Source organism: Cricetulus griseus, chromosome 5 (assembly GCF_003668045.3).
Source record: "Cricetulus griseus strain 17A/GY chromosome 5, alternate assembly CriGri-PICRH-1.0, whole genome shotgun sequence".
In the NCBI taxonomy this organism is placed as follows: Eukaryota; Metazoa; Chordata; class Mammalia; order Rodentia; family Cricetidae; genus Cricetulus; species Cricetulus griseus.
Genome location: NC_048598.1, coordinates 3,715,003 through 3,731,718, shown reverse-complemented (window position 1 = coordinate 3,731,718; position 16,716 = coordinate 3,715,003). Strand labels below are relative to the sequence as shown.

Below are 16,716 nucleotides of genomic sequence, written 5' to 3'. Positions count from 1 at the left end.
CCATGGTCCTGACCTCCGCTGTCCCCATGGTCCTGACCTCCACTGCCCCCATGGTCCTGACCTCCACTGCCCCCATGGTCCTGACCTCCCCTGCCCCCATGGTCCTGACCTCCACTGCCCCCATGGTCCTGACCTCCCCTGCCCCCATGGTCCTGACCTCCACTGCCCCCATGGTCCTGACCTCCCCTGCCCCCATGGTCCTGACCTCCACTGCCCCCATGGTCCTGACCTCCACTGCCCCCATGGTCCTGACCTCCACTGCCCCCATGGTCCTGACCTCCCCTGTCCCCATGGTCCTGACCTCCCCTGTCCCCATGGTCCTGACCTCCCCTGTCCCCATGATCCTGACCTCCACTGCCCCCATGGTCCTGACCTCCATTGCCCCCATGGTCCTGACCTCCACTGCCCCCATGGTCCTGACCTCCCCTGCCCCCATGGTCCTGATCTCCATTGCCCCCATGGTCCTGACCTCCATTGCCCCCATGGTCCTGACCTCCACTGTCCCCATGGTCCTGACCTCCCCTGTCCCCATGGTCCTGACCTCCGCTGTCCCCATGGTCCTGACCTCCACTGCCCCCATGGTCCTGACCTCCATTGCCCCCATGGTCCTGACCTCCCCTGTCCCCATGGTCCTGACCTCCACTGCCCCCAAGGTCCTGACCATCTCCCAGCGTCTTCACAGGCAGACAAGGATGGGAACCTCAAGCCTCACTCCCTCCCCTGCAAGCTGTGCATATGAAGTACAGAGAGAATTCTTTTGCTGCATGGGGTCGTTATTCTCATCCTTACTGCACATGAACGTGGCTGTGGTAGGGAAGTTGGGAGCACTCGAGTGTGTGAAGAGGCAGTGACGGTTCCTTACAGCCTGCCACCGAGACAGCAACGGTGACCTGCAGTTGCAGCTAGATGTACCACCGTAGGGGCTGTGCAGGCTGGGACACCCAGACAGGCATAGGACATTACACCAAGGACATCACAGAGCAGTCTCCCAGTTAAACGTCAGCTTTATTCAGATGCAGGTGACCCCAGGGGGGCTTCCCCAGATTGTTCCACGGGACACTTAACCCCTGTCCCACCCCTCACCTCACCCCAGAACCAGCCCTTTGCAGCTAGACGTCAGAACTCATCCTTTATGTCAAAGTGGGGTTGGTCTTCAGGCTTGAAGTCCAGGTTGGGGCTGCCATCCTCGTGGAGGATCCTGCGGGCTGTGTAGCCAACAATGGGGTACTTGGCTTTGTACACCTTGCTGAAGACGTCATCCAGGGCCTCCAGCTCCTTAGCTGTGAGACCCGTCTTGGGGAGAAGAAACAGGAGAGGGAGGTGAGCAAATTGAATTTGACTGCATTGTGTCTGACACTGTCTTCTCTCTGGCCCTGTCCTACCCACTCCAAACCCCAAATGCAAGAGGAAAACACACTTAAGAAAAACAAAAACAAAACCTTTTTCTTTTTTTTTTTTTTAAGGAGAGATCAGAAACACAGTCCTCACCATCACAGTTTATGCAGGGAGTTTCTTGCATTTAGGGAAATGGCAGGAGTCAGCACCTCTGAAGTACACAATGGATGAGGCTCACCCCGAGATACCTTTGTGTTCATGGTGTCCCCGCTTGCCAGAAATACATGGAAAACCTTCTTAGATCACACAATGGACAACTGCTGTAGAGCAGTCCTTTTGTATGCTGTGAGGATGTGTCGCCATCATTGTTAATGAGGGCTGACTGGCCAATGGCCGCACAGGAAGAGGTTAGATGGGAGAACCAGACTGAGAGAGCACTGGGAAGGAGGGCGGGGTGGCCAGCCAGACACAGAGGGATCAGGAGGCGGACATGATGAGCGTAGATAAGAAATAGGGGTGAATTTAAGCTGAAAGAGCTAGCTAGTAACAAGCCTAAGCTACTGGCTGAGCATTTATAGTTAATAGTAAGTCTCTGTGTGGTTATTTGGGGAGTCCCCGGTCCTGATGAAAAAGTTTGCCTACAGACTTTTAAAGAAACAGTCCTAAGTATAAAGAGAATGTGTGCAGAGGGTAAGTGAGGGTATTTATAGGATGTGAGTGCAGCGGGCGTGTGCAGGGGTGCGTGTAGGATGTATGTGCAGGGGTGAGTGCAGCGGGTGTGCAGGTGTAATACAGCATGTGTATGTGCAGGGTGAGTGCAGGGTGTGTGTGCAGGGGTGAATGCAGTGTGTGTCTGTGTGAGCACATAGAGGTGAAGTGCAGGATGTGTGCAGGGGTGAGTGCAGCGTGTGTCTGTGTGAGCACATAGAGGTGAAGTGCAGGATGTGTGTGCAGGGGTGAGTGTGGCACATGTGTGCAAGGTGTAGATGCAAAGCGTCTGTGGAGAGGGGAGTGCCGGCTGCGTGCAGGGGAAGAATGCAGGGGAGCAAATAGGAATTACCGTCCACAGGACACCGGGTCTTGGGCGGGTGGCCCTACAGCCTGTGCCCACTTCTCTATACTAGTACGCCTACTGTCTGCTGTAGTTTGGAGGGACAGTGTCACTTTATGAAAGGTCCCCGTGTCAGTGGTTTGGTCTCCAGGGCGCAGCTATTGGGAGGTGATGGAGACTTTAAGGGCGGGGCCTAGCCAGTGGTCCTTACATTGAGAGTTTGCCCTCCACAGGAATTGTGGGACACTGGCCACGCCCCTTTCTCTTCTGCTTTCTGGTCATGAGGATCATGGGTTTTTGCGTGCTGTAGCCATGAGGTAGTCACTCATGGACCACAGCCTCCAGATTAACCCTTTCCTCTTTAGACATTGCTTTCAAGGCTGGAGAGATGGCTCAGTGTTAAGGACGGGCACTGCTCTTGTAGAGGAGCCAGGTACGGTTCCCAGCACCCACTCCAGGCAGTTCACAACTGCCTGAGTCCAGCTGCAGGGGCTCTGACGCCCTCTGCTGGCCTCTCTAGGCACCTGCAGGTGTGGTTCACATAAGCTGATATGGGCACACACATACACAAAAATAAAAATAATTTTTAAAGTTATTTATGTCAGATATTTTGTTACAGTAATGGAAGGTTAGCTAAATCCTCCCCCTTATTTCTGTAATATTAGGACTTAAGAATTTGGCTTATCTCACTGGACAGTGGTGACAAACGAATCTCTGAGTTTGACACCAGTCTGGTCTACACAGAGTTCCAGTCCAGACAGGGCTACATAGTGACACCCTGTCTTTAAAAACAATAAACAAAAAACAAGGACAAAATCCACAGCATGGGAACAGTGCATTTTGACAAATGTTCATCGGCTTACAGTGTCATGAGTGAGGTCTGCAGGATCCAGTGACATCTTGGCCACACCTCTGGTGGCGTCCTTCCCGGTCAAGGCATTATAGGGGGCTCCTCGACCATAAAACTCTGCAGTGGCGGGGAGAGAGTGTGGGTGGTCATGGAGAGCATGGAGAGCATCCAGGAGCTTACACTTGGGGCTCTACAGCTCCCACAATCCTCTGAAAGGCTGTAGTTTTGAGGATGAGCACGGCAGGGCAGATGGTGCTCCATCAATCCAGAGTGATGCTCCACCAATCCAAGATGGTGCTCCACCAGTCCAGGATGGTGCTCCACCAATCCAGGATGGTGCTCCACCAGTCCAGGATGGTGCTCCACCAGTCCAGGATGGTGCTCCACCAGTCCAGGATGGTGCTCCACCAGTCCAGGATGGTGCTCCACCAATCCAGAGCGGTGCTCTAATAATCCAGGATGGTGCTCCACCAATCCAGGATGGTGCTCCACCAATCCAGAATGGTGCTCCACCAATCCAGGATGGTGCTCCACCAATCCAGGATGGTGCTCCACCAACCCAGGATGGTGCTCCACCAACCCAGGATGGTGCTCCACCAATCCAGGATGGTACCCCACCAATCCAGAATGGTACCCCACCAGTCCAGAGTGGTGCTCCACCAATCCAGGATGGTGCTCCACCAGTCCAGGATGGTGCTCCACCAGTCCAGGATGGTGCTCCACCAGTCCAGGATGGTGCTCCACCAGTCCAGGATGGTGCTCCACCAATCCAGAGCGGTGCTCTAATAATCCAGGATGGTGCTCCACCAATCCAGGATGGTGCTCCACCAATCCAGAATGGTGCTCCACCAATCCAGGATGGTGCTCCACCAATCCAGGATGGTGCTCCACCAACCCAGGATGGTGCTCCACCAATCCAGGATGGTACCCCACCAATCCAGAATGGTACCCCACCAGTCCAGAGTGGTGCTCCACCAATCCAGGATGGTACCCCACCAATCCAGAATGGTACTCCACCAGTCCAGAGTGGTGCTCCACCAATCCAGAACACGAGTGAAACATACCTGCCAACTGAGCGATTGTTTGCAGAAAACACACAATGAAGTCTTTTTAAAAATTAAAAAGTAAGTCATGCCTAACGATGCAGGCCTGTCATCACAGCTAGGAAGGAGGCTGACACAGGAGGATTGCAGGTTCAAGGCTAGCCTGCACCCATCTCAAAATAAGTATTTAAAAGGGGGAAAGGAGGAGGGGGGGTGGGGTGTGGCTCAGTGGTAGACTACTTTGCTACCTTTATTATCATACATAAAGTCCTGGTTCAGTTCTGTGTGTGTGTGTGTGTGTGTGTGTATGCATGAGTGTGTGTGTGTCTGTGTGTGTGTGTGTGTGTGTGTGACTGTATGTGTGTGTATGTGTGTGTGTGTGTGTGTCTGTATGTATGTGTATGTGTGTGTGTCTGTATGTGTGTGTGTGTGTGTGTGTCTGTATGTGTGTGTGTGTGTGTGTGTGTGTGTCTGTGTGTGTCTGTGTGTGTGTGTGTCTGTATGTGTGTGTATGTGTGTGTGTGTCTGTGTCTGTGTGTGTGTGTCTGTATGTGTGTGTATGTGTGTGTGTGTCTGTGTCTGTGTGTGTGTGTCTGTGTCTGTGTGTGTGCATGAGTGTGTGTGTGTGTGACTGTGTGTGCGTGTGTGTGACTGTGTGTGCGTGTGTGTGACTGTGTGTATGTGTGTCTGTATGTGTGTGTGTGTGTGTGTGTGTGGTGTTTGTCTCTATGTATGTATGTATGTATGTATGTATGTATGTATGTGATGTACACACAAATACAGACAAGAAGAGCCTCTGGTCTCAAACGCCTCAGGCGGCCATGTCTCCTTCTACCATGTGCTCTTACAGGATGGGTCGTGAAAACCGACCTCCAGGGGCTGGAGAGATGGCTCAGTGGTCAAGAGCACTGACTCGTGTACAGGACCCAGGTTCAATTCCCAGCACCCACATGATGACTCACAGCCATTCCAGGGGATCCAACATCCTTCTGGCCTCTGCAAGCACTGTATGCACATGGCACTCAGACGTACATGCAGGCAGAACACCCGTACACAAAATAAAAATGAAAAAAATATTTAAAAACACCACGTCCTGGTACTATGTATGGGTAGAGTCGGGAAGCTGTGACATGGTGTTGCAATGTTCTGTCCCCTTCTACAGCAGCCACTCTTAACTGAGGGCACTGCTCTGGCTTCACCTGGAGTTCATTGGGTTTGAAGTGGATTCCACAGCCCTTCAAATAGGAGCCATTGAGAGGGATACTACACAGATGAGACCTCTTGGTAAAACCCTGACCGGGATCAGCTCCATCAGGGCCCTTTCAGAGGGAAGAGGGAAGCGAGAGGCCCTGCCTGACATGGCCCTTTGCCTCACCCTCCAGGTACCTGCCCTGCCCTGCCCTGCCCTGCCCTGCATTCCTCCGAAAGAAAGAACCACTTACCCTTTCCAGAGGTGACATCAAAGACCACTCCCTTCACCGCCAAGTAGATGGGCTGGTCCTCCTGGAAAGCAGGGGAGAGGAGTGATGAGCAGGGGAGAGGGGAGAGGGGAGAGGAGTGATGAGCAGGGGAGAGGGGAGAGGAGTGACGAGCAGGGGAGAGGGGAGAGGAGCGACGAGCAGGGGAGAGGGGAGAGGAGTGATGAGCAGGGGAGAAGTGTGAGGAGCAGGGGAGAGGCACTGGCTCTCTGTACACAGGAAGTGAGGACTGCTTCCCACAAGCTAGGTAAGCAGTGTGGTAGGTCCCAAGGCTTGACCCTGGCAGGCTCTCACCACCTCTCAGGCAATTCGCCAAATTCACCCATTCACCAAAGCTCAGGGGTCATAAAGCGCCATGGAGAAAGTGTGGCAATGCGAAACAGTCAGGACTGGAAGCAGACAAGAGAGCCAGGCATGGTGGTGCACTCCATACTCTCAGCATTCAGGAAGCAGAGGCAGGAGGATCAGAGGTTCAAGGTTAGTCTCAGCTACTTATCAAATGAGACTAGCCTGGGCTACGTGAGACCCTATCTTAAAATAACAAATAAAATACAAATCAAAAGAATGGAAAATTCCTGTCACCAACAGACGCACATGGGTCATGCATGCTAGTGACCCACTTTTTATTTTGCTTCTTAAAAAAAAAAAAGATTTATTTGGTCCTGGAGAGATGACTCCATGGATAAGAGCACACTGGCTGTTCTTCCAGAGAACCTGGGTTCGATTCCCAGCACCTGCATGGCAGCTCACAACCATCTGCAACTCCAATTCCAGAGACTCTGCTAACTTTGGCCTGGGTGACAGCCACCTTCTTGGGTGAATGCCCATGAGAACAGCTGCACTGTTAAGCCCCCACTCCCCACTGCACTTGTTCAGTGACAACCTCCTTCCCGTAAACCTGGACCACTTTGACAATCCGCTGACCTCTGAGGGTTCCTCGTACAACATGACCTTTGCCATCCTTTCAAAGGGCATTGATGGACATTATACTCAGCTCTCTAGAAAGAGGGGAGACATGACCTTCCTCCCCACGTGGAAAGGGACATTGGAATGCCTCTTCCAAAGTCACAAAGGGATTGAACACCATTCTGGCTGCTGCCACTCAAGAGAGATGAGAACAAAATGGAAGAGCCCAATTTAAGTTTTAAGAATTGTAAACTCAAGAAGAATCAGATAACCAAGAAGAAAAACTGATATTTTCCTAATGGAAAGTATCTTAAGTGTAATCCGGCTAGATGAGGGTAGCTCTCACCTTTAATCCCAGCATTCAAGAGGCAGAGGCAGAGGCAAAGGCAGGCAGATCTCTGAGTTTGAGGCCAGCCTGGTCTACAGAGTGAGTTTCTGGCCAGCCAGAGTAGGCTGGCTGTTTTGTCAACTTGACATAAGCTAAAGACATTTTGGAAGAGGAAACCGCAAATGAAAAATATCCATGTAAGACTGGCCTATAGGCTAGTTTGTGGTTCATTTTCTTGGTTGATGTGGGAAGGACCAGCTCACTGTGGGCAGTGCCACCCCTGGGCTGGTGGTGCTGGGTGCAATAAGAAAGCAGGCACAAGCGTGAGGAGTGAGCCATTGGGCAGCACCCCACCTCCCAGTGGCTTCTGCTTCAGTCCCTGGCCCCAGGTTCCCGCTCTACTTGAGTTTCTGCCATGACCACCTTCAGTGAATGGAATATGACCCAAAAGTGTAACATGAAATAAACCCTTTCCTCCCAAGTTGCCTTTGGTCATGGTCATGATGCTGCATCACAGCAACAGAAACTGTAAGGCACAGGGCTAAACAGTGAGACCTTGTCTCAAAATGCAATTCCACATTGTTCACAGAAACTTTGAAGTTAAAACTGGAAGGAGTCTAGAAGATGCTTGAACACTTTCCCTACGGGTGAGGCCGTTAGTTGTGCATATGTGCAGAGGTGTGTGTGTGTGTGTGTGTGTGTGTGTGTGTGTTGAGAAACTGCCTGCTATGTAACCTAGGCTAGCCTTGAACTCAGTTCTCCTGAGGCCCTGCTGAGTAAGGCTGTTTGGACCCAAGGAGGTTAAATGATAGAGTGACTCAGAGGGGAAGGCAGGACGGACCACAAGTGGAGCTTTGGAACACAAGGTTCCTCCCGCCCTCTCTCATGACCACCAGAGGGCATCCTTAGCCCAGAGAGAACTTGCCGGGATGTAGGGGAGAGTAGGGGCTCACAGTTGGTGCTCCAGGAGAGCATATGCATGGCAGGAGGGACAAGCTTTCCCTTCCCTGTTCTTCACCTGGGTCATACAGTGACCTCACCATCTGGTCTTTCTGCCTGTCTCTGGCCAAACTGAGGTCAATGGCAAGGCCTCATAGCTCCAGTGCAGGGGCCATGGAAGTGCTGGGCAGAGAGCAAGGAAGTAGAGTCTGGGCACAGCTGGCAGGCGGGCTTAGCCATTGGCCTGAGCTCTTGTGCCTCACCACCCTCTGGGCCCAGGCCAGGGCTGAGCCAGACCAGCTCCTCAGCACCCCTCTGTGGAAAAGAGGGAACCTGCTATGGGTGGGTTTTTTCAGAGAAAACTCTGCCCTCCTGGGGTGAGGCCATGTTCTTCTAACCTCAGGCAGCACCCATGACGTATCTGTGGGTCACAGAACAGGGATTTGTCAACGGACTAAAAGGGATAGGAGAAAATAGTGGAAAGGCAAAGAAAACAGAAGTGTCCAGGTCTAAGATTTTCCTTCAACATTCTCGTTAACTTTCATACAATCTAATAAGGCTGGCAGCAGCTGACACTGCTCAAGGGTCGCTGTGCCAAGCACTTTGTGTGTCCCCAGCTCTTTCATCATCACAAAATGCCTGTGACGGGGAGGAGCTCACTGTAACCGTGTGATGAGTTTTACACAGCCACCCAGAAGTGCTACCAACCAAAGTTTATCAGTACTCAGCCAGGTGATGCAGAGACGCCATCTGCAGGCAGGTGACTTTACATAAAGTCACCACAGATAATCTGCATGGATGTGGCCAGCCCCAACCCACCAAAAGGCCATGAGGGTCCCTGAAGAAAAAGGAACCCCACCTGGGCGGGCATAGTGGTACCTGCCTTAAGATCTCTAGGAGTTCTCCGGGCACCCGGTCTACATAGTGAGTCCAGGATAGCTAGAATTACATAGTGAGACAACACTATGTCTCAACAACCCCTCCGAGGGCGGGAGGGAGGGAGGGAAGGAAGGAAGGAAAGAGAGGGGAGGCAGAACCACCTGCTGGAGAATTCCAGCCTCCTTCCTGGTCCAGCCTGGCGAGTTAGCCAGCCCCACCATCTACAAACTGTTGTAATAACATCTCCCCCTCTCTCTGGTGCCAACACAGTAAGTTGAAATTATGGCAGCTGTGAGACTTAGTAACTTGGCTCAAATCACAAAGCACAGCAGGAATGCAAGCCAGGTACCATCCAAAGGTTTCAGGTTTTGAGTGACCAAATAATACATCGCATTATTATTATGCTGTGGTGGGGGCTACTGGTAATTTCTCAGGATCCAAAACTTAGACCAGAGCTGTTTCCGGCACGCTCAGCCCTACTATTCTTCCCAGGGTACTCTTAGGATTCTGCCCCAAGTTATGCCTCTCTACCCTAAGTTTCAATCCCCAATATGATTAATATAAAAACTAGGGTCTTTCTCAGCCCTTGGCCTGCAGTCTCTGGGTCTGCCTTTCCTTGGAGTGTGTGCTGGGGGTGGGGCCAAGATACAGATGAATGCAAAGAACTCTGCAGAGGGCCATACTCCCAGGTTCTTTGCACCATCTCTTCCCCTTGAATTCGCTCTTTCCCGCAGCAGCAAGTGATGAGGAGCCAGTCACCCACTAGAAACCGTGGGTTCTTCCCCAGCTATTCTGGATGCTCCCATGCAGAGCGATCCACAGAAACCATACTGCACACCCAGTGCAGGCAGCCAGACACCCCCATCCGTTAGGGAGGAATGGAACGCCTCAGTAGGTTGCTAAGCTGTTTTCTGCACACATCTGCACCAAGAGCTCCCTCCGGCTCTCCCTTAGCACCAGTCACACCCCCGGACACACACACACATCATGTCCGTGTGTCCTCGCGGACCCATGTGTCTAAACGAGTGGCTCTCAACCTTCCCAACGCTGTGAGCTTTAATCCCCAACCATAAAATCATCATGACTGTCACGTGGCTACTGTTATGAATCATAATGCAACTATCTGTGTTTTCAGATGGTCTTAGGGGATCCCTGTGAAAGAATCGTTTGATCCAAAGGGGTCGTGACGCACGGGTTGAGAACCGCTGGCCTAAGCAGTCACTCATAAGGATATGCTTTGGAGTGACCCTTGTATATCTGGTCTATGGAAGGCCGGCTAACACACAGGAGAGGCCAGAGAGATTCAGCAAAGCAACACCAGTCCCTCCCTCCTGAACCACCGCGCACTTCAGTTTCCCCATGGGTAGAGGCAGGGGATTCATTCCTAGAAAGCACTGCAATGCCATGGGTGTGTGTGTGTGTGTAGGCGTTGCTTCCCCCTCTGTATTCATCCCCCGCGGACCCAGACACTAAATGGGGTTAGATGGATAGGTTTCAGAAAGCCTGGGACAGCCGGGGCAGGAAGAGAGGGCTGGGAAGGCCGGGATCATGCTGGCTCGCCCCAGCACCCCTGTCCCAGGGAGCGCGCGCTGGCTGGCCTCTCCACAAACGCAGGCCCTGTGGCCCTAGAAAGGTCTGAGGTCTGTGCTCAAAGCCACGGCGACAAGGCGGAGCGAGGGAAGTGTGGGGTGTGGCGTGAGGGCAACGCTCGGCCTCCACCAAGGGCCTCGCGTGGGGCCCCTGCCACGGGCTGGGGCCCGGGGACAGCAGCCGGCCCAGGCCGGGCCGCCTACCTCCTCGCCGCTGTAGCGGGCCAGCTCCTCCTCCGTGAAGAGCCGCACCGGGGGCCCGCGCTCCACGGGGCGCGGCGTGTGCCCAGCGCGGGCCGAGGGCACCAGGGTCAGAGCCAGCACCAGGGCGAGCGCCGCCAGCGGCCGCAGCCGCCACCCGGGCGCCGGGCACGCCATAGACCGCGAGGAGCGGGCGGGAGGACGGCGGGGCGGGGCGGAGCACCGTCGGCACCATGGGAGGAGCTCTGTAGGACACGGCCCAGCTTATTAACCGGCTTCTCTCTCGCCTCCTTTCTCTGAGACTTAGTACTACTATGTAGCCTATAATGTTCTTGAACTGGCGGTGATCCTCCTGCCTCAGCCTTCAGAAAACTGGAATTACAGGCAAGTGGCACCAAGCCCAGCTAACTTCCTTCCTTCCTTCCTTCCTTCCTTCCTTCCTTCCTTCCTTCCTCCCTCCCTCCTCCCTCCCTCTCTCCTCCCCCTCCCTCCCTCCCTCCCTTCCTTCTTCCTTCCAGGTTTTCACTCTAGTTTGTGTCTGCAGCAAGGCTACTCTTGCAGGAAGCCTCCTACCCTGGCTGTTTTATAGGACTGTGCTGCAACAAACACAATTGTGGCCTTGAAGAGGCTCTTCAGGCCAAACATAACTTGACAACATCGGCCCTACAGCACTCTGTCTGGCTGCTCCAGCCCCTTCTTCTGCAGGCCTATGTGCCAGGACCCTCTTGAAATCAAACGATCCTTCCTGGGATTTCTGATGACCACACCTAGCTGCCAACTTCCCAGAGACACTAAGGATCATTTTATAACTGATTAACATATCCACCAGGCACACTAGCATCTACCTGAACCCAGATTCTCCAGGTACCTCAAGTGCTCTCTGCTACTCAAACCCAGACTCATTTTTTTAAAAAACACTTGGAAGCAATAGTTATCTGTAGAGAAAATAGAAACTGAGGCTGGAGAGATGGCTCAGTGGTTAAGAACACTTGCTGTTATTCTAGAAGACCTGGGCTCAATTCCCAGCACTTACATGGCAGCTCACAACCGTCAGTAACTCCAGTCCCAGGGCTCTGATACCCTTTCTGACCTCTCTGAGCAACTGGCCCTTTCCCTTTCCTGGACCTGCCAATCTCAGACAGCACATCCTCTGGACTGAATTCAATGGAAATGCTGCTCTAAATACTTCCTGATAAATCATTTATCCCCTCATCCCCAGGATACAATTCCTTACCAATATCTCAGCAATGCCTTAGGGTTCCTTATTCCATGGTCAAGTTGGCAGACAAATTTAACCGTCACAAACAGGTAGTAATAGTGTCAGATTACCCATCAGGTAACTGAGGTCCAGGCAGGTTAAAGTAACTACCAAGACCACAGGAGTGGTCAGAACAGAACCAAGACTTGGGCATCTGGGTGCCCGGTTCCAGTTTTTGCTATTGGCCCTCTGGTGTCTCTGGGTGGAGTTTGAGTGGAGAAGTGGCATACAAGCCGAGGGCTCGGACAGCAGGCAGTGACAGGTTCATGTGCGTTTGGGAGTGGGGTCTGCTTCCTATGGCCACTGCACTGAAGGACCACAAACTGGATGATTTGTAGATGCATCCAATTTTTTGCCATTGTGACATAATGTTGTCATCTACAAAGCTCATGTTTGAGAACTGTCCAATCAAATTACAAAAAAAAAAAACCAATCAAATATTTTAACTAAGTTGGTGATTTTGTATTGGACTGGGTCCATAGCTGTCCCCAGGCACACATGGCCCAGGGATGGCATGGAGACCTGCAGCCATCATGTGAGTAACTGGACCCACTTTGGCTTGCTGGGCTATGTCACTTCAGGCTGCTTCTGTCGTCACATGGTATCCTCCTGTCTGGTCTTCATATCACTGTCTGTGGTGGTTTGAACTAGAACGCCTCCCATAGGCTCATATATTTGAATGCTTTGTCCCTAGTTGTTGGAACTGTTTGGAAAGGGTTAAGATGTGTGACTTTGTTGGAGGAGAGATGTGTCACTGGGGGTGGCTTTGAGGTTTCAAAGGATTTATGGAATTCTCAGAGTTTTCTCTCTGCCTCATGGTTGCAGATCAAACAAGATGTGGGCCTTACTCCACACTCATGGACTCTAACCTCTGAAACTGAAAGCAAATTAAATGCTTCCATTTATAAGCTGCCTTGCTCGTGGTGTTGTATCACAGCAATGGGAAAGTAAGAAGGCAACTTCCATCTTTTCATAGGGACACAGGTCCATTTGGAGAGGGCCTATCCCATGCCACTTAAGTCCCATTAAATCTTCAATGACCCTATTTCCAACGAAGTCACATTCTGAAGTACGGATGAACATTTTTTGAAGGGATAAAAACTCATTCAAGACTCTAGGACAGAGAGAGTAATTGAAGCCATGAGACAGGGCCCCAGGGAACCAGAGGAAAGGAGCTAGAGAAGGTTGTTTTAAGGAGTCACCTTGTGGAGCTAGGGGGAGGAGCCAGAGCACAAGACTGGGAAAGAAGGTATCAGCTGGGGTCCATGAAGCCTGGCGGGAAAGCATGTCGAGATTGGGGTCCAGTGCTGCAGGGAGGACAGGCACAAGAAGCCTGGGGGGGCAGTGAGATGGCTCAGAGGTACAGTGCTTGCCTTGCAAGCCTTACTGAGTTCATGCCCTGGAACCTGTATAAAGGTGGAAGGAGGGAACAGACTACAAAAAGTTGTATTCTGACCTCCGTGTACCCACCGTGGCATGTACACACACAAACCACAATCTCTCACATGCTTGCTAATAATAGACCAAGCAATCAGGAAGAGACATGTGGTGTCACAAAACAGAGACGCACTCTTTTGAAGCATGACTGCTCAGGAGGGTGGGAGAAGAGGCCTTGGGGACATCAAGGGCTGCAAACCCCATTTTTATGGCCTCTCCGCACTCACACAACAAAGCCACAGGAATGAGAGAGCTGGGTATCTTAGTCACTTCAGGATCCAGTGTGGGCATGGCACTTTGTACGAGTTAAACTGGGTTGACCATTGCATTAGTCTGTATTGACTCCAAATGTACCATTGGTCCAGTATGGCTGGGGTAGATTGATCTGGTTCCTTTGGGCTATAAAATCCAATGTGTGACACATTCCATCAGCTAACCTTTGATCCATACAGTAAGAAATTTAATTAATTGCTTGTATTTTTCTTTGGTAAATGTCTTACCTAGGGTTTCTATTGTTATGATAAAATACCATGACTAAAGGCAACTTGGGGAGAAAGGGGTTTATTTCACCTTACAGCTTTTAAATCCTTCATTCAGGGAAGTCGGGGCAGGAGCTGAAGCAGAGGTCATGGGAGAACAATGCTTACTGGCTTGCTTTCTCAGACAACCCAGGACCACCAACCCAGGGTAGCACTGCCCAAATGAACTGGGCCCTCCCCCATCTATCATCAGTCAAGAAAATGCATCCCAGGCCAGTCTGGTGGGACAAGGTTTTCATTTGAAGTTCCCTCCTCCAAAATGACTCCAGCTTGTGTCAAGTTAACACAAAACTAACCAGCACAGTGAGCTCTAATTAAGTGAGATGGCTGAGCTAGTATTCTATTAATAAACTTAACCAACATTTGTTGAGCACCTACACTGTCTTAGGTGCTATACAAACTGTCTATAGCTGCTTCTCAGGCTTTGGCTATGATCAAATGTGTATTGTCTATACACTGGCCCATTTAATAGATGTAAGAGCAGAGGACCTAGGGCGGGGTGTGACACTGGGCAGGTGTTGAGAATGGTTAAGCTTTTATCAAAGATCTGTTATGTTCTTAAGTATTCCTTCTGATGATTATTTCTGACAGATAAACAAAGGCATTTATGGGGTAGGGGTAGGGCAATTGGATGCCATAACCAGCCCTGATTGGGCTGTCCTGGCTGTCTTAGGCAGAAAGACTGTCAGTTAGATAGTCAGCTGACTATCTTATGGCTGCACCAGCCATTCTGAACACTGCCCAAGAGCCTTAGAAAACTATCCAGCTATTGCAACCCACTGCTTTGGCTCTTGAAGTTGCCACCTCAGCCAGAGTTGTTTCACACAGTTCATAACAGACTACTTGCTATATCACAAGCCTTGCGAACCCTAGGTAACCCACAACCATTTCAAGTTAGGCCAGATGAAGGGCACTCCCACCTGGTGGCCCAGCAGGGGTATGCATGATTGGTAAAAACACAAACCTTCCTTTGCTTGTGAAGTTTTCTGTGATTGGTTTGACACCCCTTCTCTGACTATATAAACAAACTGCTTAGCTCACTCAGGGAGAGGCTGCCTCTCCCTTGGTGTCCCAACATTACCCCCAATAAGAAGCTTTCCTTAGTGGTCTTGTATTGCCTGCTTTTAGAGGTGCAGGCTGAGCAGGAAACAGGAAGCCAGCAGCCTTGGAGACAAGACAGCAGCAACAACAACCGAAGCTGATCGGTCAGAAGGCTGAGCAGCAAAAGCAGCAAGACAGCCAGCCGCTTGGCAGTTGGAGAGCATGGCCATGGCCAGCACAGGAACGAGGATGACAAAAGTAGAGAGTCGGGAGCAAGGCTGGAGAAAGCAAGCCTGAAAAGAGAACTGTAGGACCTGGTTACTGAAGATTTCGGGAGCTGCCGGAACTTGAGGGCCAAGGGTCTCAGACTCCCTAGGTTCAGGAGCGGGAATACCGGCTGGGGTCAAGGCTGGGGAACGCTGGGGAACCCTGCCTTACCGTGCCTAGTAAGAGCTGTAACATTGTGGAGCGAAGGGTCCTGTTATCTAGGTGTATGTAAGAGCTTCATGTGTAACTGTATAACAGGATCCTGTAGCTAAGGGTCCTATTACCGAGGCCTGGGTAAGAGCTGTTAACACTAGAGGGAGCCACCTGGGGCTCTCACTTGTCTGGGGGCACTTCTAGCTGCTGCTGGTAAACACCTCGAGATATAAGACCTTCTAAAGACAAGCACTTCCAGAGTTCCAACCAGGCTGCCCTGATGTGGTTGGCGCTACTATGCTTGCCACTGAGACGGGAAGGAGTCAAGTGTCAAGAGAAGGTTGGGGCGGGGCCAAGCTGCAGCTGCAGGGGGCACAGAGCCATGCTCACTCGCTGAGGTTTAATAAGCAGCGGCTGTCTGCTTCACAGTTGAGCGGCTCTAGGCAGTGAGAGGAGGAAAATGTGGTCCCGAGTCACGGCACAGACAGACATTTCATTCTCCCCACATTCAGAGCCTGTGGCTAAGGCTGAACAGGTACGTGGGTGTTTACAAAATGGCCCTTTTTGCTTCTTACAAGGTACTGTGAGGCTGCGGTGTTGGCTGTAGTGGTAGACAAAAGGAGGGCTCAGAACATGGCGAAAATGGGGGGGGGGCAGACTTGCAAGTGTGCAACTTGAGGATGAAGGCACCTGCTGAGTGATGGCTAAGGGGGTAGGAGCACTTGTTATTCTTGCAGTGTACCTGGGTTTGCTTCCCAACAATACATAGGAGGCTGGGATGTGTGTGATACTCTCCGGTCACCTGTACCCAGGAGGTACAGTTACACACACACACACTGCATTAATAAATCTTTAAAAAAGAATAAAGATTCTATGAATTGGAGAAAGGTGTAATCCTAGGACTTGGGAAGCTGAGACTCAGTTCCTGCCTATGAATTAGAGGCCAGTTTCAGCTTCAAAGTGAGGGACTGTCTGCTTCCACCATCACCACCCCCTCAGATTTTGTTAGTCCTCTCCCAGATGAAATAACTTTTTGGTCACCACCATCTCCTTAAAGGATACTTACAATCTCCTAATCTGTAAGAAAAAAATGTTCCCGTTGCAGGATGCCTGGAAGGGTCAAGACATAAGGGCAAGGAGAGCTTGGTAACACAGGGTTCTCTGGACTTTCATTCCCGTTATAAACCACAAGGCCAAGTTTCCTCTTCCCGTTTCTGGGCGCTCCGACCCAGCTGACCTGGACCGCGGGCCACGCTGCACTCAGGCACCCGGCTCCTCGGGCCTGACAAAGAGAGGAAGTGTAAGACTCGCGCTGGCCTCTCTGGCAGGAGGTTGAGCCCAGCTGGTTCTTCCCGCAGCCTCTCCCGCCTCACAGAACTACAACTCCCGGCGTCGCCCGCGCGGGCCCGGCGGCAGCAGGAG

The 16,716-nt window shown here is 51.6% G+C and overlaps 1 protein-coding gene and 1 long non-coding RNA gene across 2 annotated transcripts; both read right to left on the bottom strand.

Moving 5' to 3' along the window:
- Positions 1-986: 986 nt before the first annotated feature.
- Positions 987-11,008, bottom strand: Nenf (neudesin neurotrophic factor). Its single transcript, XM_027418685.2, has 4 exons — positions 10,603-11,008; positions 5,722-5,782; positions 3,250-3,353; positions 987-1,293 (listed from the first exon to the last, which is right to left on the bottom strand). Exons 1-4 carry the CDS (start codon positions 10,774-10,776, stop codon positions 1,117-1,119), a joined length of 516 nt encoding a protein of 171 aa, XP_027274486.1. The 5' UTR covers positions 10,777-11,008; the 3' UTR covers positions 987-1,116.
- Positions 11,009-13,839: 2,831 nt separating this feature from the next.
- Positions 13,840-16,685, bottom strand: LOC118238822. Its single transcript, XR_004770037.1, has 2 exons — positions 16,532-16,685; positions 13,840-16,404 (listed from the first exon to the last, which is right to left on the bottom strand). It is a non-coding gene; the product is annotated as an uncharacterized LOC118238822 (long non-coding RNA).
- Between the last annotated feature and the right edge of the window lie 31 nt (positions 16,686-16,716).

Excerpts from the sequence above, each read along its gene's own strand:
- Nenf (XM_027418685.2), bottom strand. The coding sequence starts at position 10,776 with ATGGCGTGCCCGGCGCCCGGGTGGCGGCTGCGGCCGCTGGCGGCGCTC. Across the intron at positions 5,783-10,602 it reads CCCGCTACAGCGGCGAGGAG|GAGGACCAGCCCATCTACTT; the intron begins GTAGGCGGCCCG and ends CCTGCTTTCCAG. Across the intron at positions 3,354-5,721 it reads TGATGTCACCTCTGGAAAGG|AGTTTTATGGTCGAGGAGCC; the intron begins GTAAGTGGTTCT and ends CCGCCACTGCAG.